At 47.9% G+C, this 19737-nt stretch overlaps 1 protein-coding gene across 3 annotated transcripts in view; it reads right to left on the bottom strand.

The window, feature by feature from the left end:
* Window positions 1-45: 45 nt before the first annotated feature.
* The window catches only part of lpin2 (lipin 2), a 19747-nt gene continuing 55 nt past the window's right edge, over window positions 46-19737 (bottom strand). The window contains exons 1-20 of one of the 3 annotated variants that reach the window (XM_084708015.1): window positions 19414-19737; window positions 13273-13473; window positions 10788-10883; window positions 10089-10462; window positions 9467-9574; window positions 9248-9374; window positions 8356-9097; window positions 8065-8164; window positions 7688-7872; window positions 7449-7542; window positions 7281-7350; window positions 7088-7180; window positions 6921-7000; window positions 6654-6795; window positions 5824-5972; window positions 4777-4863; window positions 4459-4611; window positions 3984-4098; window positions 3139-3242; window positions 46-2868 (exon numbers count right to left, since the gene is read on the bottom strand). The exon at window positions 19414-19737 is cut by the window's right edge and continues 55 nt beyond it. In XM_084708015.1, the coding sequence (XP_084564141.1) occupies window positions 2724-2868; window positions 3139-3242; window positions 3984-4098; window positions 4459-4611; window positions 4777-4863; window positions 5824-5972; window positions 6654-6795; window positions 6921-7000; window positions 7088-7180; window positions 7281-7350; window positions 7449-7542; window positions 7688-7872; window positions 8065-8164; window positions 8356-9097; window positions 9248-9374; window positions 9467-9574; window positions 10089-10462; window positions 10788-10883; window positions 13273-13464 (3156 nt within the window). In that variant the 5' untranslated portion in view covers window positions 13465-13473; window positions 19414-19737 and the 3' untranslated portion in view covers window positions 46-2723. Of the gene's footprint in view, window positions 2869-3138; window positions 3243-3983; window positions 4099-4458; window positions 4612-4776; window positions 4864-5823; window positions 5973-6653; window positions 6796-6920; window positions 7001-7087; window positions 7181-7280; window positions 7351-7448; window positions 7543-7687; window positions 7873-8064; window positions 8165-8355; window positions 9098-9247; window positions 9375-9466; window positions 9575-10088; window positions 10463-10787; window positions 10884-13272; window positions 13474-16224; window positions 16512-19413 lie in introns of those variants that run through there. The other 2 variants (XM_084708013.1, XM_084708014.1) reach the window with 2 other exon arrangements.

The following is a 19737-nucleotide window of genomic DNA, read 5'->3' as shown; positions in this document are numbered from 1 at the left end:
TACAGTTCAGTTCCAGACTTTAGAAAAACAACTGATATGATAAGATGCATTCAATTATAAACTTTTATTAACACAAACAAAACCACAAGCCACACTTCCTTGGCTTCATATTTTTACAATAGATTTAGCTTTGCTGACATATTCCAAACCACATTTTCATACAAATCAATACAACAAATATACATTTTAAGTTGTTTTAAGACGTAATAAAACAGCAAGCTTTACTTTCAAAACATAACTCAACCAAACAAATGCATTATGAATAAAAAATAAAAGCTATACGAAACACAAAAAGGCCAAAACAAAAACATGAAGTAACTTCAGTGTCTTTCCTCAGAAGTGTAATACAGAGCCCATAAATATCCTATCTAGTATGAATCTCAGGTTCATATAACATGGGTGAGTTCTACCCACACACTATTCTTACTTTCATAGAAAGAATGGAATTGCTTCGTTAATTATTAGATAGGTCGACTTCATATACGCACTTCATGAAACACAGACACACGAAAAAGAAAATCGAAACAAAACTCAAAAATCCTCAACAATCAGCCTGAATGATGGGTAGGAATGCCCATGTTTCCTTCACTTCTTTATCTTCAAATAACGGGGTCTTTATCACTGATATATCTGGATGAATACTACTTGCCATCATAGATAAATCTTGTGCTTTTTCAAGGAATGGTATCTATCGATAAGGTCTCACACCAACGTGATCCTATGTGGTTAGCGGTACACCAAACTAAGTCAAAACTAACTGGCACAGACTAATAGGTTACTACTGAACTTTTGTTACAAGCGATTTACCAGGGAAAGCATATCTGCTCGTCATTTAACCCCGGCCTGTGGTTACATAACAAACTAAGAAAAACGGAGGATGTCATTAAAGAACCAAAATTATTTCCGATACACACACACACACACACAAGACTACTTCCTGTTGATAGAGACCGTCAGCACATGGCAGTCTCCTCTACCACCTGCGGGCAGGCGGGCGGGCAGGCGGGCGGGCAGGCTCCGAAGCATGCACTGCTGACACACTACAACGGAACTAACAGTATTAGCTACACCTGCTGTGTGCCTACTGAGTTGGCACGTCAGGACAATATTCAAGTCACCTTTATCCCAGTGCAGCCCACACCTGAGGTGGAGATGAAGGCAGTGGAAGGGTTGGGGTCGTCAACACCCCACCGCAGCATCAAGCAGCCCGTCTCCTTCACCAGGACAAACGCCTGGGGACCAAACTCTCCTGGGAAAGTTGGACCTTCTTGCGTCGATAACCCCAACATATTCAATGAACGCCGTATAATCCCACATATACCTTTAGGAATATACTGAGCAGGTGGTAATATTCGCTAAAAGACTTCGCTTTAGCAGCCAACAACAGGACTTATTCCGGTCTTGCATCGATTGCACACTTCTCTGGTTTAAAGTCTACTTCTCCTTGGAGAGGGTGTTGAGGTGAGAGAGAAGGGTTCCTGCTCCTGTCTCTGGGGCGGGTGGGGCGGGGGGAGGTGCAGCAGATAGTGCGCTGGGTAAGGCATGTGGAAGCACCTGTGGGACCCGGCCGTCACCCCCAGAACAGGACTCTGTCCTTGGTGAGCCGGCCTCCCCCTCACAGCCTGACTGGCCCCGTGTCGGACGGTGGGAAGGGACTCAGTCCTGACAGGGCATACGGCTCAGTCCAGTTCTCCTGGAGACAGACTAGCTGCTACCAGGAGGCCGTTTTAAGACCCAGCGGACACACAACGAGGAACTCCCAGCCCTGCTCTTTCAACACGGCACCATAGATACCTTCTTCTCCAAACAACCAAAAGCAGTGCATCCGAAAAATCAATAATTTAACCCAAATATATCAATTATGATAAATAGTTTAGTAGTAATTACTGCATTGGTTAACAAAAACACTCTCCAGAGAATGTATATATCAGCCTAAATGCTTAATGACAAAACAGCTAGCACAAAACACTATTGAGCCATTGTTAAAACATACTTCACTGTGTGTACAAACACACATGCCGTTAAACACTAACTGAGCTTAAAGAATCTCAAACATAACTTTAAATACCCCCCCCCCCCTCAAAAACAAAACAAAAACAAAACAACTCAGACAATATCTGCCTCAGATTGAGGAACAAGAAGTCACGTGAGGGCTGGAGTAGTGTTGTTAGTAACCACTCTTGGACATAGCAGCTTCCTCAGGACCACGCAGGCGCGTTCCAACCTCTGACTTCCTCTTCCCTCCAGAGAGGAAACAAGCAGTTACACCAATAGCAGCCAGGGCTTCCCCATCACTGACTGGGGCAGGAATCTCTCACTGTGACCCGTGCTTCAGAACAGGTGAAGGACGTGGTGTTCAGGGGTGGTTTGGGTAAGTGCAGAAGGCTCCCGGCGGGTTGGTGTGTGGAGCTGCTGTGGAACTCTCCGGTCCTGAGCGGGTCCCTCCTCCACACCATCCCAGACGGGCCGCAGCAGACAGCGAGGAGGAGGAGAAGCAGGGTCACAGCATCGCTCCCATCCCACGCACTATGGGTTACCTGGGCAGGGTGAGTGTGTGTGTGTGTGTGTGTGTGTGTGTGTGACAGCATAGAAACGATTGCAGCTGTGATTTGGTCTCTCTCCTGTGACCGGTCCATTTCATGCAGTAGTCTCACAGAGGCTCCTCACTGGTTTTGAGTGTGTGTGTGTGAGTGTGTGTGTGTGTGTGTGTGTGTGTGTGGTGGTCAGAGCAGGTCGTCAGGGCTGATGTCGGGGATGGGCTGTCTCCAGTAGCAGAAGGAGCTGTACTCAGGCATGTCGAAGGCCTCGGTCTGTTCTTTATTCAGCAGCGGGAACACGTGTTCCACCAGCTCACTCAGCCTGCCGTACCTGCAACACACAGCCAGGCAGAGCTCACACCTGCACCCTACACACAGGAACGACCTGCTCACTGGCCTGGGGGGAACCTACATCTACTGCACTTTACTAGGAATGAGGGGTGTGGTCATTTGAAATTCACACGAGTCTGCAACACAGTCAGTGAGAGCATCAAGCCTCTGTCTTCTAGCCATCTATGTGCAGAAACGTGGTGTCACTGTGGAGCAGGAGGGGACAGGAAGTGAACAGCGCCCGTGGCTCACTGCGTTGGTGCGTACTTACGAGGACTTGTTGCCCTTGGTCTGCTCCTGGATGAGCTCTCCCTTGGGGTTGACGGTGAAGATACGGCAGACCGGGACCCCCACCTCCTTATAGGCAAACACATCCTACACAGAGAGAGAGAGAGAGAGAGAGAGAGAAGGTCAAACACATCCTACAGAGAGAGAGAGAGAGAGAGAGAGGGTCAAACACATCCTACAGAGAGAGAGAGAGAGAGAGAGAGGGTCAAACACATCCTACAGAGAGAGAGAGAGAGAGAGAGAGAGAGGGTCAAACACATCCTACAGAGAGAGAGAGAGAGAGAGAGAGAGAGAGAGAGAGAGAGAGAGAGTCAAACACATCCTATACAGAGAGAGAGAGAGAGAGAGAGAGAGGGTCAAACACATCCTACACAGAGAGAGAGAGAGAGAGAGAGAGAGAGGGTCAAACACATCCTATACAGAGAGAGAGAGAGGGTCAAACACATCCTACACAGAGAGAGGGTCAAACACGCAGAGAAGCCAGGGACACCTGATAAGTCATGGAAACCTTTCAGCTCTCCATTTACAGGGAGGCGCCAAATAGCCATGTCATTCCTATCGACGCAGCACTTCTTGTAATGCATGTCAAAAAGGGCTACTTCTTGGCTGTGTGGGAGGTAGTGTGTGTGTGTGTGTGTGTGCGGTGGTCGTCCCTGTGGTCCAGCAGGGTTGTTTATGTTAGCTCAGCTGAGGATGCAGGGGAGAGCGGAGGCCAGCTAGCGCTGCCAGCCACTCCAGCCTCCTCAGAGAGCAGACAGGATGAGGCCGTCCTGAGACTGTGACCTGGGACTGAGGACACATCTGCACAGGCACGCAGACTCAACTCACATTAGTTCGGTTCCCGAATGCGGCGTAGAAGGGCCGCTTGTTGTACTGGAACAAGTTCTTGATGTCTGTGAGGCATTCGATCTTGAAGATCTCCGGCTTCTTCTCAATCACTTCTCTGTGGGGCCGAAACAATACGTCTTAATAGGCAAGTAAGTAAGCAGACCTTCATATGTCCCCCAGATGGAGCAATGGGTTGTGCATTAGTAAAACACACATAATAGCACACACAATTTCACAACACACACACACAGTGTCACACAGTATTAAAAGGAAAGTAAAAACAGCACCCACTGAGAGAGAGAGAGAGAGAGAGAGAGAGAGAGAGGTGGAGAGAGAGGGAGAGAGAGTGAGAGGTGGAGAGAAAGAGAGTGGGAGAAAGAGAGAGAGAGAGACAGAGAGTGGTGGAGAGTGAGAAACAGACAGCCAGCCAGCCAGCCAGCCAGCCAGAGACAGGGTGCTCTGGCTGGTGGTGTACCTGTGGAAGGCAGAGAACAGGCTGCTGGGGGAGAGCATGAGAGGCCCGCGGGGGAGGATGGTTCCCTCGTCGTTGACCCACTGCAGGTAGCCTCTGGTCATGTCAGCCATGCCAATGGCACGCGCTGAGCAGTACAGGAACTTGTAGCCATTCCTACAGGAAACAGGAACTCATTCACTCTGGGCAGTCTACTCCATATGGTGGAGAATGTGATCGTGGTGCTAGTGATTTAAGACCAGCAGTTATGGATGGCTCTTGATTAACCTGACGAGGAGGGGAGGTTGGAATGAACGAGAGATGTTGATCACAGTGACTTACTCTGCTACTGAGTGGTACAGTTTGGCAATCCCCTGGTGGGTCCAGTCTTTCCCCAGCTGTGGCAAAATCTGCCCAAATACATCTGACCTGAAAAGACACACACACACACACACACACAAGTTATGGACAGAAAAGCAAACGGGAAGGATTCTGCACGTACAGAATTTCCTTGTACCCCAAAGTACCAGTGTGTTAAGGGAGACAGGTTTTTTTAGCTTCCTTAAATAAATCAACTTTGGTCAAAAAGGTTTGGTCCATTTGACTTATTTGATGAGAAATGGGTGAAGTGAAGGCCAGGGCTGTACTAATGAGGATCCTCTCTCTGGAGCGAGCCTGCTGCTCACTAAGGTGCTGCACCTCTGACGTGGATCACGACTTGGTGCTACACGCTGAAATGTTAATGGGCTCATTACGGTTTCTGTCCTCAGTCAGTCTACAACCATCCTCCCTGCTTCTCTAAGACACACACACACACACATCCATTTGCATATATCTACACGCACACACACACGTTGACCAAGCGGTAATGGAGATAATAAGGACCATATCGCCTTTAAAAAAAAAAAAAAAAGTATGCCGGCCAACCATGAGCGTCACAGAGTGGGCGTCGGGAGATGGGGAGAATCAGATCGATCTAGGGCGCTAATACGAAAGCTGGCTTTGCATTAATGAAACAAAATAAGGATATATAAGAGGAACAGGCCTGGTTTGAGAGCCACGGCTGTAATTAATGTTGGTTATTTCAACTCCACTTGGTCTCCGAGGTCCATCGAGCTCACAGAAAAGTGGACTGAGGTTTATTTAAGGGAAGGTCTATCTTCGTTTTCATGGGGGAAATGATAATGACCAACGTGTATGAATCTTTTCCTGCATGTTCGACGAAGCTAATTGGAACAGTCCGTCATACATTGCTCTTGAATCCTAGTCGAACAACTGTACTACAAGTTCTGTGTCGTCAAGTTTCTAAACCCAATCAGAAAGCGAAAGACTGAACCCCCGACCCAGGCAAGATCAGTGCTCGACGACGTCCGGCTGTTCCGTCCTTACTTGGTGATGGTGCCGTCGATGTCGGAGATGATGACCTTGTCGTCCCAGTTCCACAGGTAGATGGTGCCCTCGCAGCGGCAGGTGCCCTGGTACTGGGTGGTGATGCTGAAGGTCACATCGTTAGGGCCCTCCTTCAGATTTAGACTGGCCTGTGGGGAGAGGAGACATGACTCACCCTCTGGGGGGGAGGGAGGGGGGGGGGAGGCACACACTAGCCCAGGGTGCAGGGTTTCCCACAGCACTGAGCAAGACACGCCTGCCGCCTTAACTACGTCGTAAAAAAAACAAATTAAAAAAACTGCGATATCCGCCGTTGTCCTGTTTTCTCCCTTCCGTTCCAAACCGTGACCAACGCCAGTCTCCCTTCTCTGCAGAACTCATCAGTCTATCGCACAAACTCACTAAACTGTGAGGATGATTTTGGTTCACCCATAATCAAGCCCACAATGCCATCTACAAGAATATCCAGCTGGTATGTTGACCTATTAGTGAAGAGACTGATAACATTCCATAGACTTACAAGAAGCCATCGCTCCAGAAATAAGTGACCAATAGGTGGCTCTCAGATATCACCAGTAACATCAGACACCGCACTAGCTACACGTGACCAGCAGGGGGAGCTCAAATCTCACCGGCAACATAATCACCACAGAAAAGCTTCAATTGCTCCGTATTATCAAAAGAAACAATACATGTAATAAACAGCTTTTATTAACCTGTAGTATTCTGTTTTGGGTTCACGGTACCAGGTAGCTGAGAGGTGGTTACTTTGGTTCGTGGACCAGGCGACCACTCTCAGCTGGAGGGCGGGAAGTCGGCAATGTACTCACTATCTGATTGGAGGAGAGGCGCAGTGATTTCCTGTAGGTGTGAGGGCAGGGGTGAGTCTCTGACCCCGGGGGCCTCTCCTGGCAGGACGCAGCGCTAACCTCCTTAGCATCCTCGTCACTGGAGGAGTCACCAGCCTTGGGCCTGAACAAGAAGGAAACAGAAGGCTCCTTTGACTGTGTGTGTATGAGTGTGTGAGTGTGTATATGTATGTGTAAATGTGTATGCGTGTGTGTATATGTGTGTGTGTGTGTTGGGGGCAGCCTCACGTCAAGGCCAGGCTCTCCTGAGACAGGGAGGATCGTCCCTCCTCCTCCTGAGACTCCTTGGTCTCCAGCTTGGTCTCCGACTGCAGAGGAAAACACAGACGTTTCCCTCAAATCCCAGAACATTCACCTGTGAGCAGCTTTCAGGAAGTGATGTAAGACTTCAGTACCTGCTTGATTGTGCTGTCAGCCCTCTTGCGCCAGAACCACCACCGGCCCGACTTCTTTGGCATCTTCTCCTTCACCCAGGCCTCCTCTGTAGCCTGTATTAGACAAGCAGACAAACAGGACACGGTTTGAAATTCCTTTTACGACACGCCTCATCTGAGTTGAGTTTGCAGAGAGATGGGGGAGACAGGATACCTTTGGTAAATTCTTCTGAAAAGCCTGCAGACTTAAAATCAAGGGTGCGGCTAGTGTCCAGTTGTAGTACCTAAGAAAACATAAAAATTAGTTAAGGGACAAAGACGTTCAATTGAACACTCACAAATGATCTTTTTAGATTCATGACATACACAAACATGAACTTACCTATTAGCAATTTTCACTACCAAGTTGGGGTTATCTATGATTGCTGGGTTCTCTGCAAACTCATGATACGTGATAATATGCTCCATGAACCTTTCTGTAAACAAACACAACCCCGCAGAGTGAAATTCTACAAACTAAATCGAACACGCACATCTTTGGTGCACTAAAGCTTCAAGCCATGATTCCACAATAACTAAGACAGTTGAATCCCAGTTTGGGGGGAACAGCAGAAGCCATACCTTTGGATATTTCGGCGTTGTCGCTGAGGCCTCCGCACAGGGACAGCGTGACGTCGGGGAGGTCGCTGGCCGAGTCCGACAGACACTCGGTGCCGCTGTCGGCCGCTGCACTGCCCACGGACTGGGGAGACTGGGAGCCCGAGCGCTGGTCAGAGTCCAGCCAGTGCTTCCCTGCTGCCTCCTCACTGCAACCACACACACCTCGTCAGAGACAGAACTCAACCACACACACACAGGCAGTCAGCCTACTGGTATCAGCAGTCTCTTTATATTTCACCATAACAAAGTGTACGGAGCAAAAAGTTTATTTTTTGATCAGGATCATTAGTTATTATGTTTTCATTTCCTATATCCATGGAGAGAGAGGGGAGATTTACCTCTTGGGAAAGTAACGTGCAACAACTTCAGGTTCGAGTACATTCAAGTCGTCCAGGTAGATATCCTCTGGGCCCTGGTGCTGGCTTCTCTTGGGGACCCCTGTGAGCACGGAGGAGAACAGCCTTGAGGACACGGCGGCATATCAGATACAGCGGCCTCTCACTCTTTCTAAGCAGAACTAAACTGGTAGCCTATACAATGACACCCCCAGTCAGACCTACAGCCACAGGGAGCGGTTCCCCAGGTAGACGTCGCCGGCGACAAGGTCCCCTAGCCGTGTTGGGCCTCACCTTTCTTCTTGGACGGCGAGTCGCTCTTGGAGCCGCTGTCGCCCATGTCCCCTGCCATCTGGGCGGCGCCGGCTCGGCTGTCGGCAGGCGTGGACGTCGAGATGCCGGAGGGCGGGATCTCCTGAGGCTCCGAGGGCGTCAGGGTCGGGGTGAGGGGGGTCAGGGTAGAGGTGAGGGGGGTCAGGGCTGAGGTGAGAGGGGTCAGGGTCGGGGTGAGGGGGGTCAGGGTCGGGGTGAGGGGGGTCAGGGTAGAGGTGAGGGGGGTCAGGGCTGAGGTGAGAGGGGTCAGGGTTGAGGTGAGAGGGGTCAAGGTAGAGGTGAGGGGGGTCAGGGCTGAGGTGAGAGGGGTCAGGGTTGAGGTGAGAGGGGTCAGGGCTGAGGTGGCTTCGTTCAGGGCAGAGGTCACAGAAGTTGGGGCTGAGGTGGCAGGTGTCCGGTCTGAGGTGGCGGGGGTCAGGGCTGAGGTGATGGGGGTCAGGGCTGAGGTGATGGGGGTCAGGGCTGAGGTGATGGGGGTCAGGGCTGAGGTGATGGGGGTAGCTGTGGTGGCTACGGGGCTACGGGGTTGGGGTTTGACGATGGGACACACGGGGCCAGAGTCGTCCTCCTGGGGCCCCGACTCTCCCTCCGTCTCCGTCTCGTTCTCCATGGCCTCCGTGCTCAGGATGACGCGGAAGTGGGTGTTCTCAGACGGGGTGATGGTCACCGTCTTCGGCAGCTCCTGTCGCTCCTTCTTGCTTACCTGACAAGTCGTTACACGATATTAGCATCCCATTGTACTGAACGTTTTGGAATAAAAAAATGTGCATGGTGCTTATCAATGAGCATCAGCTGGGTAGCTGGATAACGTCAAACAGTAGGGGGGAGAAATAAACCACCCGTCAGCTCTTACCCTGGTGGATTCTGGGAACTCTCCCCAGGTCCACTGCATGTGTGACTCGGCACGGAGCATGCTCTCTGAGGGCCGCACCATCAGCTCCGAGTCACTCTTGGGGGAGAAGGCCTGAGACAGGCCATGACTGGAGGGGCCACAGGGAAACAATAGAGTCACCAGTCCAACAACAGTCAGCCGGGAAGCATGAGTGTGGGTGTACGCGTCACGCTCACACACCTGTCTGAGAGGGACCAGTCCCCGTCAGAGAAGGGGTAGCTGTCCATACTGTGCCTGGCAGCTGGGAGTTTGGGGTCCATGTCCCTCATTGTGCTCATGGACGACGACCTAAAACAAGAATAACAAAATGAATATACCGTATTTTAGACACTGCATGTCCCTTGACAATGTGTGTCCGCGGCACCTCTCCTGCAGGACAGTAGGAATTTCCTTGAGGGTGAACAGATCCTTCTTGTCTGGTCAAACCTCGGTCCCTCTAACCCTTACCAAGGCCCTCGGCTCTTCCTGCAGCAGACTGGGTTTGAATCCCGGCCTGGGGCCTTTACTGCATGTTCCCCCCCCCCTTCTCCCTCTCCCTGCCTTTCCTGTCACGCATGGAAAAACACCCCAATATATCATAAAATCAAGGAGTCCGATGGCTGAGCGCTGAGGGAGTCGGGCTAGTAATCAGAAGGTTGCTGGGTCAATTCCCCGCCGTGCCAAATGACATTGTGTCCTTGGGCAAGGCACTTCACCCTACTTGCCTCGGGGGGAATGTCCCTGTACGTACTGCAAGTCGCTCGCGATAAGAGCGTCTGCTAAATGACTTAATGTAAATGTAAAATAAAAGATTTAAAAAAACCTCTGGCACTCCCACCGAGTAGCGTGCCCTGCCGCCTCCTCGTCCGAGCTCAGGTCCATCTCGAAGATCTCCTCTGTGGCAGCAGCAGCAGCGTTAGCAGCAGCAGCAGCAGCAGCGTTAGCAGCAGCGGCAGTGAGGGCCACAGGTGGGGTCATCTCCTCCCGGCGGGGGTCTCCTTTGTGCTTCTTCCTCCGCCTCTTCTTCTTCTTGATCACGGCGATGGCGCTGGGGGCGGGGGGGTCGTGGGGGTCCTCGAGGTCGGCCGGGTCGTCCAGGTCCTGCGCCACGCCACCCCCGCGCTCCACCTCGGCCATCCAGAACAGGTGACCTTCGGTGGGGATAGGGGAGGTGGCCAGGTGGGCCGGGACGATCTCCTGGAGACATCCATCAGAGACACAGAGAGGCTTTAGATGCGGTGGCAGAGACCGAGATCACTGGCTTCTCTGCAGGCAAGTTCTAGTGCCTATTCCACGTCCATTTCTTTTGTGTCGCTGACAATCAAGGGAGCGAGCTTCATTTGACTAAACAGTGTTTCTACATTGAATAAATGTACTGTAGTCAGCGTGTCAGCTATCTGTGTGAAAACAGATACAGTTCATGCTATCCTGACGTTATCAGGTTAACCTTTAAAACCCTGTGATGTCAAGATTAGACATGTGTCCCATCAAGCCTGAGAGCTAAGGAGGACTGGATGCTCACGTTCTGCAGCTCGGTCTCTTGGACAAAGAAGGCCTCTCCATTGTCCCCGAGCTTCATGTGAAGGACGACAGGCTCTCCATTCACCTCAATGTCGATCTGAAACAGAGGAGGACGGCTCACATGCATGGACACAAACACACATTTCCATGACGGAAAATGTTATAAATTATTAACAAATACGCAGATTCTTTAGATTAGTTTTCTTGTTTGCTAAACACGCTTTACATTCCCTGATGGAACTACAACTTTTGAAACTCATGGATATTATAGAAATTCTGTGATGTGTGGGAAGTACTGCAGTTATAAAACATTTATCAGAGCATTCACTGTCAACTCCTCACTTGCTTCTAACTTCCCTTTTCGTTTGATATGAAAACAAGGATGCCATTGGCCTGTTCATTCTAATCAGGCCACATACAGTGCTGACGGCTCCTTCGAGTGCTGTTCTCATGAGAAGGCAGACCTAATTAGTGAATGAGCCTCGTAGGGCTCATGTTTCCTGGAGTCTGCCAGGAGAACGAGGCCTTGGCCAGGGCCAGACAAACCTCAGAGGAGTCCTTCAGAAACCTGACACCACCAAATAATCAGGTCAACTCTAACCCTGGTGGAGAGAGAAATGGAGGGAGAGAGACAGACAGGCACAGAGAGAGAGAGACACAGAAAGAGACAGAGAGAAGAAAGAAAGAATAAGAGAGAGAGAGAGAGAGAGAGAGAGAGAGAGAGAGAGAGAGAGAGAGACAGAGAGACAGAGAGACAGAGAGAGAGAGAGAGGAGAGAGAGAGAGAAAGAAAGAAAAAGAGAGAGTAAGAGAGAAAGAAAGAGAAGAGAGAGAGAGACCAAAACCGGACCTCTTTGCTATCAGATCCTGACACACAAAGCCTCCCAACTTTGTTTACCTTTGTTCCTGTTTTTACTGCTCTGCGAGGTCTTCCCAGCAGCCACTGGGCTTGATTCCCCAGGCTGCTGGTAGGGATTTGCACGTGGCGAGGGATGGCTGGGAATCTTAATGACTCTGATAACGATTCAGAATGAATCTGAGCTGTTCAGTCACACGCTGACAGGATAAACCCAGCAGAGACAGCGGCACATACAGGATTACAAGAATCTGAGCCAACACAGCCACACGCTCAAAAAACGGCCTTGCTGTAGAAAACATCTCGTTAGACGAGTCAAACATGTCATTATGTGACTTTTAAACCCTTTTTTAATTGCCACTCGTGCAACCGCCACCCACCCCTCGAGATAAGGCATATATTCCACCAGACAACTATTGTCTTTGTACCTGTTCTGACAGAGAATCTTCCCAACCCCACTCTGCCTGCTGCAGTGTCTTGAACAAGGGGTGGGTGAGGGCAGAGTCATGACAGAGAGGGAACATTAACGACCGCTCCCATCTCACCTCCTCCTAATGTCATATGCACACCTCATGAGTAACCATCTGACTCCTTTCTACTGGGACATTTTAGTCATGCCTCCTCCACCATTTTCTTTTCTCTCCCTCTCACCCTCTCTCTCTCCCTCCTTCCCTCCCTCCCCCCTCCCTCCCCCCCTCTCTCTCTCTCTCTCTCCCACAGAAAAGAATAACTTGTTGCCATAGTGACCATGCATACATCTGGTGTTCAGAAAACCTCTTGTAATATGCTGTATATCGGCACAGTGCTTTAGACTTCATCCCCCACAAATCCTCTACCCACATCCTTCTCCTACGCGGGCTCAGTGAAATCAGTAGGGTAGGATCAGGCGAGTGTCGATGCAGACTAGCTAACAGGAAACGATCTGACAAGCATGCCGACCTGCTTCTGGTAACTATCACACGCTCGGAGGCAAAAGTCTAGCAGGAAGAGAAAGCACTTGAAAAACCAGAACCCTAAAAATAGGTGTCTGTTTCCAGAGCATGACTAAAAGGACTCCTGACTCCGGGCAACAATATGTTGGTAACAAAGATCAGGGAGGTATTGAGAATAGGTTGCATTTGTTTAGGCTAATTACTTCTTGTATTTCAATACAGACCAGATTAGGCACATTAGTGGACCCCCCAAAACACTGGACTCTCATCTGACTGTGGTCAAATTGAACGTTTATGTTACAAATTTCTAAAGGAGAGAGGCACCTTCTTCTAGTTACACACCATTCCCACACACAGACAACCTCAAAGCTCCGTCAGGTCACATGGTCACATGTCAGAGAGAGAAAGGGCGGTCTTTCCCTCTGCAACTGAAGATGCAACTTTGCATCTTTCCAGTGAAGAAAGTAATTCCAATCACTGATACAGTCATGAATAAAGGGTGTTTTGAATCAAATACAAATATTGCATTGTTGCAATACGTGTGTGTGTGTGTGTGCGCGCACAATACATCTTGTTTCCTCGTCTCCTCTTACCAAACGACAGTTTCAGCCCATCTTTTGTCAAAGTACAAGTTTCAAACTGGTATTTGACAAGAAAAACAAAAACGAAACAAACAATCTCATTTCCCTCTCCACTCACCACTTTCTCCTTGGAGCGCAGCACTCCCAGCTTGCCGAAGCGCACATGGAAGGGGGAGCACTGGTAGGTGCCGTCCCTCTGCCGCACCACCACCACGTCGATGCAGCCCGACAGCGTGGCCTGGTTGATGCCCTTGTACAGCTCCTTCACCGTCACCAGCACCTGGCCGGCCAGCTGACCCACGTAGTTCATAGTGTCCGCCTGGCCAGCAAGAGAAACACGACCGGGGGAGTTAGAGGAGGGACAGTGCTGTCCAGGACTAGGGAGTGTGGGTTGGACAACAGGTTTAGACAAGCCTGAAGACACGCGTCAAGTACTTTGTAAGGCTTCTATTTCTCGCTGGGATTTCAACCGGTTTCTCTCGACTCTTGCCTAGTTCCTCTTCTACTACTGCGTTATCTTATATCTTATTCTGTTTGAGGCCTTTGAAGACCAAGTCTGACAGAAACAATTGTATTTTTGCAATATTTGACTATTGCCTTCTACTCGATACCCCTATAATCACTGAATATGTTATGATAAAGTGTTATTATTGTATCTGAAATGAGCAAACATTTTAAATCTTTTTTTATTTATTTTTGTATTACTACTTTACTATGCATTGTCAGAATGCCACAGTGACTTGGCTACCTGTGTAACTCACTGAACTGGCTTCAAACGTAATGAGTTTTCGCACAATGCCTTTGTTGTCATGGAATACTCTAGAGTCGGTTTCCTTCTCCCTACCTGCCTCCCCACTGTAGCCTCCCCCTGCATGCCACACCTGAGGTGCCTGTCTGTCTGTTATCAGACTGAGCTCCTGTCCTCCCAAATCTGTCTCCTGTCTGTCCCCCCTCCAGAGCCAGACTGAGTCTGGAGGGAAGAGACACGCGCGCACGCACGCACGCACACACGCACACACGCACACACGCACACACGCACACACGCACACACGCACACACGCACACACGCACACACACAAGCTGTCCATTGTGTCCAAGTGTTGTTCCCGCTTCAGTGGCAACAAATCACGTCCTGTTTACATTCCAGCATCTTGCTGCCATCTTAAATAGAACCCCCAAAATAACACATATTGATCTGCGTGGACTCGTTTTTGTTGGTATGATACATGCAAGTAACCATGAGTGTATTTGTTGTCTATTCGCTAAAAAGTCTCCCTTTTTACTGCGTGTGAAATGTGTGAACTCAAGCTTTGTCAAAGTGGGACACACTGTTTCTGGAGTCCTTGCTAACTTAGCAAATAGGTTGGTCACCCAAGGTCATGTTGTGAGAGTCTTGTAAACATTCTCCCAATGACTGCATTGTGGGTTTACATAACCGGGTCGATCTGAACACTGACCTATTGTACAGAATCTGTATAGAGTACTGGGGGTGGGTCAGCAGACAATACACACGACAAAGTACAAGTTGGTTTTTGAGAATGGAATATTCTGCTTATGTCGCAATAGGTTTTCTTGTGTGGTGGTCCAGAGAGCCCGCAGTATTATTCCATGAGAAACCTTCACTATTATGAGAAAACTACATGAGCAGATAAGGACACCGTGCATTGCAGCCTAACCACAAGATCAGACAGCCTCCTTCTAGGAACTGGAATCATACCAGGGATACCAGGGATCAGATGGCTGAGCGGTTAGACAGTCGGACTATTAATCAGAAGGTTGTTGGTTCGATTCCCGGGCGTGCCAAAGTCCGTTGTGTCCTTGGGCAAGGCACTTCACCCTACTTGCCTCGGGGGTGAAAGTCCTTGTACTTCCTGTAAGTCGCTCTGGATAAGAGCGTCTGCTAAATGACTAAATGTAAATGTAGCTGGAGTCCATAACCCCACACACGCAAACACAGATGTTTTCACTTCATACAAGAAGGGCTGGCTAAATCATTATACAGCAGATGAGTCTGTTACACTCAACGTTTAGACTGTTTTTCCCTATCTCTAAGGAGTGGGCCTTTTGAGTCATGGAGGTGTGGTACACCTGTACGTTCTGTACGGCAGTATGATAGCACTCGTCAGAAGATAGGAACACGACTTTAATGTCAGGATAAGTCATCATTAGCACACTGCTTAAGCCCCAATCCCCACAAGAGTGAAGCCTTTTCAGAACGCTCCATATGTGGTTCTTTGGCAGAGGAACCCAGAAGGGAAAAAGGCAACGGGAGCTCTAAGCCGCAGGCAAGCGGAGACATCCATTGCAGCAGTAGAACTGCAGAGACTATCGAGGACTTTACGTTTTTCATTACATTTATGCATTTAGCAGACGCTTTTATCCAAAGCGACTACCAAGAGAGAGCTTTACAAAAGTGCATAGGTCACTGATCATAACAACGAGATAGCCCAAAACATTGCGAGCAGCCAAAACATGAAGCATATATTGTGAAAAACTAATAAGTGCCAAAGGGAAGAACCATAAGAGCATGCAGTTAAACAAGTTACAATTAAACAACGTGGAACTCAATAAGTGCAAGTGTACCTGTAGAAAAACAATCAACAGTAAAAATATTTCAGTGAATATAAGAATTTAAATCTGTTACAACTAACCAGCAAGAGCCACAAATCTCTCAATAAGGGTCATTGTGATCCTGAAGGAAACTTGGGAACCTCGAGGTATTTTCTCCCAACAAAACGCATGTTTTAAAAATGTATTTTACCATCTCAGTCCTTGTCTGTTTTTTTTCAACGGAATACTACAGTCAGTGTGGCCTGATCAATAGACCTCCAATAGCATTTGAATATCTTGAGAACATTCTTATCTGAAGACAACGTGGTACTGAAGACAAATTGTAAATCTGAAAGAACAACACAGAAAGAGCAGTGAAACGGCCTTAACGCTGAAACATCACCACAAGCGCGCCTGAGCTTAATCCTGACAGATCTCAACCAAACATCCAAGTCGTCACAAAAACCGTCCATCAGCCCCCTAGAGATCCGCTAGGCCTTGCTTCCTCCACTAGACTCACCAGGGACCAGGACGACTTTGAAGAAGAGGACTGATCCTGTTCACTGGCCTCTTCCTCCGTGTAGCTGCCGAGGGGGTCCATGTCCCCCCAGGGCCGTGGTCTCTTCATCTGGGACCGAGGTGGGGAAGCCTGGTCTTATCCCCCCTCAGGATATGCCAGTGGGATCAAAGTCTTCATCCTTTTGCATCCAATGATAACGCCTCCCTGTCATCCTGAACTGTCAAATACAGCCTTCCCTAAATCACCAGAGACGAACCCTATGTACATCTTGTTATTAGTAATTATTAAACTTTTCCTCCAATACTAGTCTGTAAGGGTGTGCAATGGGAGGGACGCCGAGCGCTGAATCATCCAATCAGATGAAAGGAAACTGTTTAGCCAATGAGGTTCTTCTCCGAACAAGCAGGTGTGTGGCTGATAAGAGAAGAGCGAGTTCCAGTTTAGCAGCAAAACCACGTTTTCTCTCCGATAAGGGTCGCGTGGCTGAGTTAGGACCAGCGGGAGGCTACGTTGCTGTAGCCCAGTCACATGGATGGGCCCCTTCAGTCATTAGATGTCTTACTCTTGCGACACTGCAATAAACTCTGATGTTATTCACTTTCTGGCTTATGATTCGTCAGCGGTTCATCCATATTTGCTGTCTATGTCATCAGATAAATAACTTTTTGTACCGGATGTCGACTTGGTTAATAAATTATGAACGCGTTCCTGTTTTTCAAGACACGGTTGATTGCAGTTCACTTTCTCTTCTGCAATCTAAAACTATGAAACATGGACTTTAAGCATCCTGTTATGATACACCAGAGTTTGTGAAAAAGCCATCAACCAAACACTTTCTTAAAAGAAAAACATGACAAAGAAGATCATCTTGAACAGATATTAACATACAACAGTGACAAAATAATACACAAAAGAAAAAAGAAAAAAAAACATACAATACTATATCAAAGCAAATTGTAGAAGTAGATCTCGCCAGTGATCAAAGTATTAAGCAACAGAGCACACGAGAGTTATCCTGGCACCTTCCGTCTACCTGGCTGGATCCAATGACTAGATTGACTCAAGTAAACACCTCACGATGACAAATACGTGGCTACCAAGCAAGGCTACACCTGCTCTATTGGAATAGTTAACCATCATAAAAGCTGCAGGGTCATGGCTGACAGTGGCCTGGTTCGATAGAAATCAGTGTTTCAAGACCATGTGTCTGGACCTGCTCAAGTATATGTAGTTACCACATGATTAAAACATTCATGACAATTTGTCTATGGTTTGTTAGAAGTAAAAACTATAAATTGTGTTCATTGCTTAGATGCCAGGTTGAGAAGGAGATAACGATCCTAATCCTGGCCATATTACACACTGACTCTTTACTTGAAGAATATCATGCTAGGTCAACACTCAACACTATACACCCATCCATGCAATGTCAAAGTATGTTAAATGAATCAGAGCTGTAAGAACGATTACTTTAACATGCACTTCGGTGAACACCAAAAACAGTTGTGTCAACTAGTGCAATAGGTAATCTATTATGGAAAATGCATGAGGTGGGGTTGACAGTACTGTTTCATAAGGTTCAAAATACTTTGTTGATAGTAGAAAACAAAGCCCATGACAGTAACAAACAACAGCCTTAAACTATTATTGTTATGCTACACAACAGCCTTTCCCAAGTCAGACAGTTCTAATTGTGCTGTCGTGTTTGTAGAATAATGTAAACAGAAACGTGTCAATGTAGGCACAGAAATAACAACCCACGTTGCTTCTACCTCACACAATTCCTCACTAAAAACCTTGAAAGTGTGAATGCTGATCAAACAGGATCCTGATTGTCAGCCTCACTGGGTCATGTTATTGTAGTCATGCCTGGCGGGCCTCTCTCCCCTCTTAGGGAGGTCAGGCGGTAACTCAGGGAGGTAAAGTTACAAAGATGAGTCTGGAGCTACCAAGGTTGAACTCTGTGGCCTTAGTTACCAAGTCAAAGCTCAAAAGCACACAAAAAAAATCGATTGAACCGACATTACTTTTTTGAAGGGTGTTGGCTTGGAACTGTGTACAAGTATTCTGCACAATTCATACGTTCCCTGACATATAACGTTAAGACATAGGCCTATCGTTTTAACATAGTCCTATACGACCAAAGCCTCTGAATTGTGTCTAAGAATAAAATGAGTGAGAATGGGAGCCACAAACTAGGTCAAACATAAAGGAGGTCTAATTTATATTTTTAACCACCTCTTTCACTGATTCACTACTATACACATTCTCTGACAGAAAATCAATGCGGTTGGCAATTAGTCTTCTATTTGACTACAGTACATGTACTGTTGTCAAATAGAAGACTAAAAATAACAACACGTTCACAGCTACACTGATTCAGACAGAGATTACTGAACAATGACAATGATGACAATGATAGAATCAGGTAGCCTGCTGTATCTTTACTACGTCTAAACCATTGTATACTTATCTTGTACTTGTACTTGTGTTTGAAATGTGTCTTTTTACAGTAAGCTCAGCCACCGAAGGTGATGAGTTGGCAAAAGCTGGCAATGGTCCACAGCAGCACTACTATTGGCTATGATGTTCATGGCTTTTTAAGTAATTTCCAAATTTAGGTTTATCACTGTAGGCTAGATATGTCAGCACCACAAGCAATCTAGCTAGTAGTACACGAAACACATTTAGCGTTCATTCTAGCTAGCTGGCTAGACGACTTGCAGGCTGTTTCCTGGAGAGGAATGAGTTAGCTAGCTGCTCCCAGTAGTACTGGTGGTAGCTGTAGCTAGCTTTAGCTGACACATCACGTTGCTGTTGTTGCTTACTTCAGTTACCAAATACAGTTAGGAAATAATAAAAGGTAGAGCTAGCACTAATGAAAATGACCATTTCTGAGTGACAAGATAACAATATAGCCAGCAACTATAGCTAGCTAATAATGTTGTATATATTAAAATATCACGAGCGAATGAATTGATAGCCTGGAGGGTTAACCCTTCAGGATTTAGCGAGAGCTAACCTACTGTACCATTTTCGTTACCAACAGCTGAGATAACCATAATTAACTCGAGTCTAACTGACGGAAAGATGAAGATGACGGGGGTTGTAATGTCAGGGCAGCCCCGGCTTAGCCATACAAAAACCCTATAATGCTGAAGCTAAGGCTTTGAACTGGGACCCATTTACCTTTCAGTAACTCCAGAAGGATGGTCAAACGATTCAGCCCGTCCTCAGTGCCTCAACGAGTGCCCATTTCTTTCGACTAGAACCTCCCGAGTCCAGACGTGCCAGTACTGCACAGGCGGGCGTGCGACGATAGAACCTCAAGCAGTAGCTAGACTAATGTGAACGATTAACGTTAGCTAGCTAGCTTGCTTTGCTTGCGCACGGCTGCATTCGTTGATAGGTTGCCGTACTAGACCGCGGCAGCAGAGATGTCGTTATCATGTGACTGACTGAGGGAACAACCTTGTTCCCAGAAAAATGGATAGCAGACACGGTGTACTTGGG

This window comes from Hypomesus nipponensis, chromosome 10, assembly GCF_054491055.1.
Source record: "Hypomesus nipponensis isolate SF chromosome 10, ASM5449105v1, whole genome shotgun sequence".
In the NCBI taxonomy this organism is placed as follows: domain Eukaryota; kingdom Metazoa; phylum Chordata; class Actinopteri; order Osmeriformes; family Osmeridae; genus Hypomesus; species Hypomesus nipponensis.
This window is presented reverse-complemented; position numbering and strand designations above follow the sequence as displayed.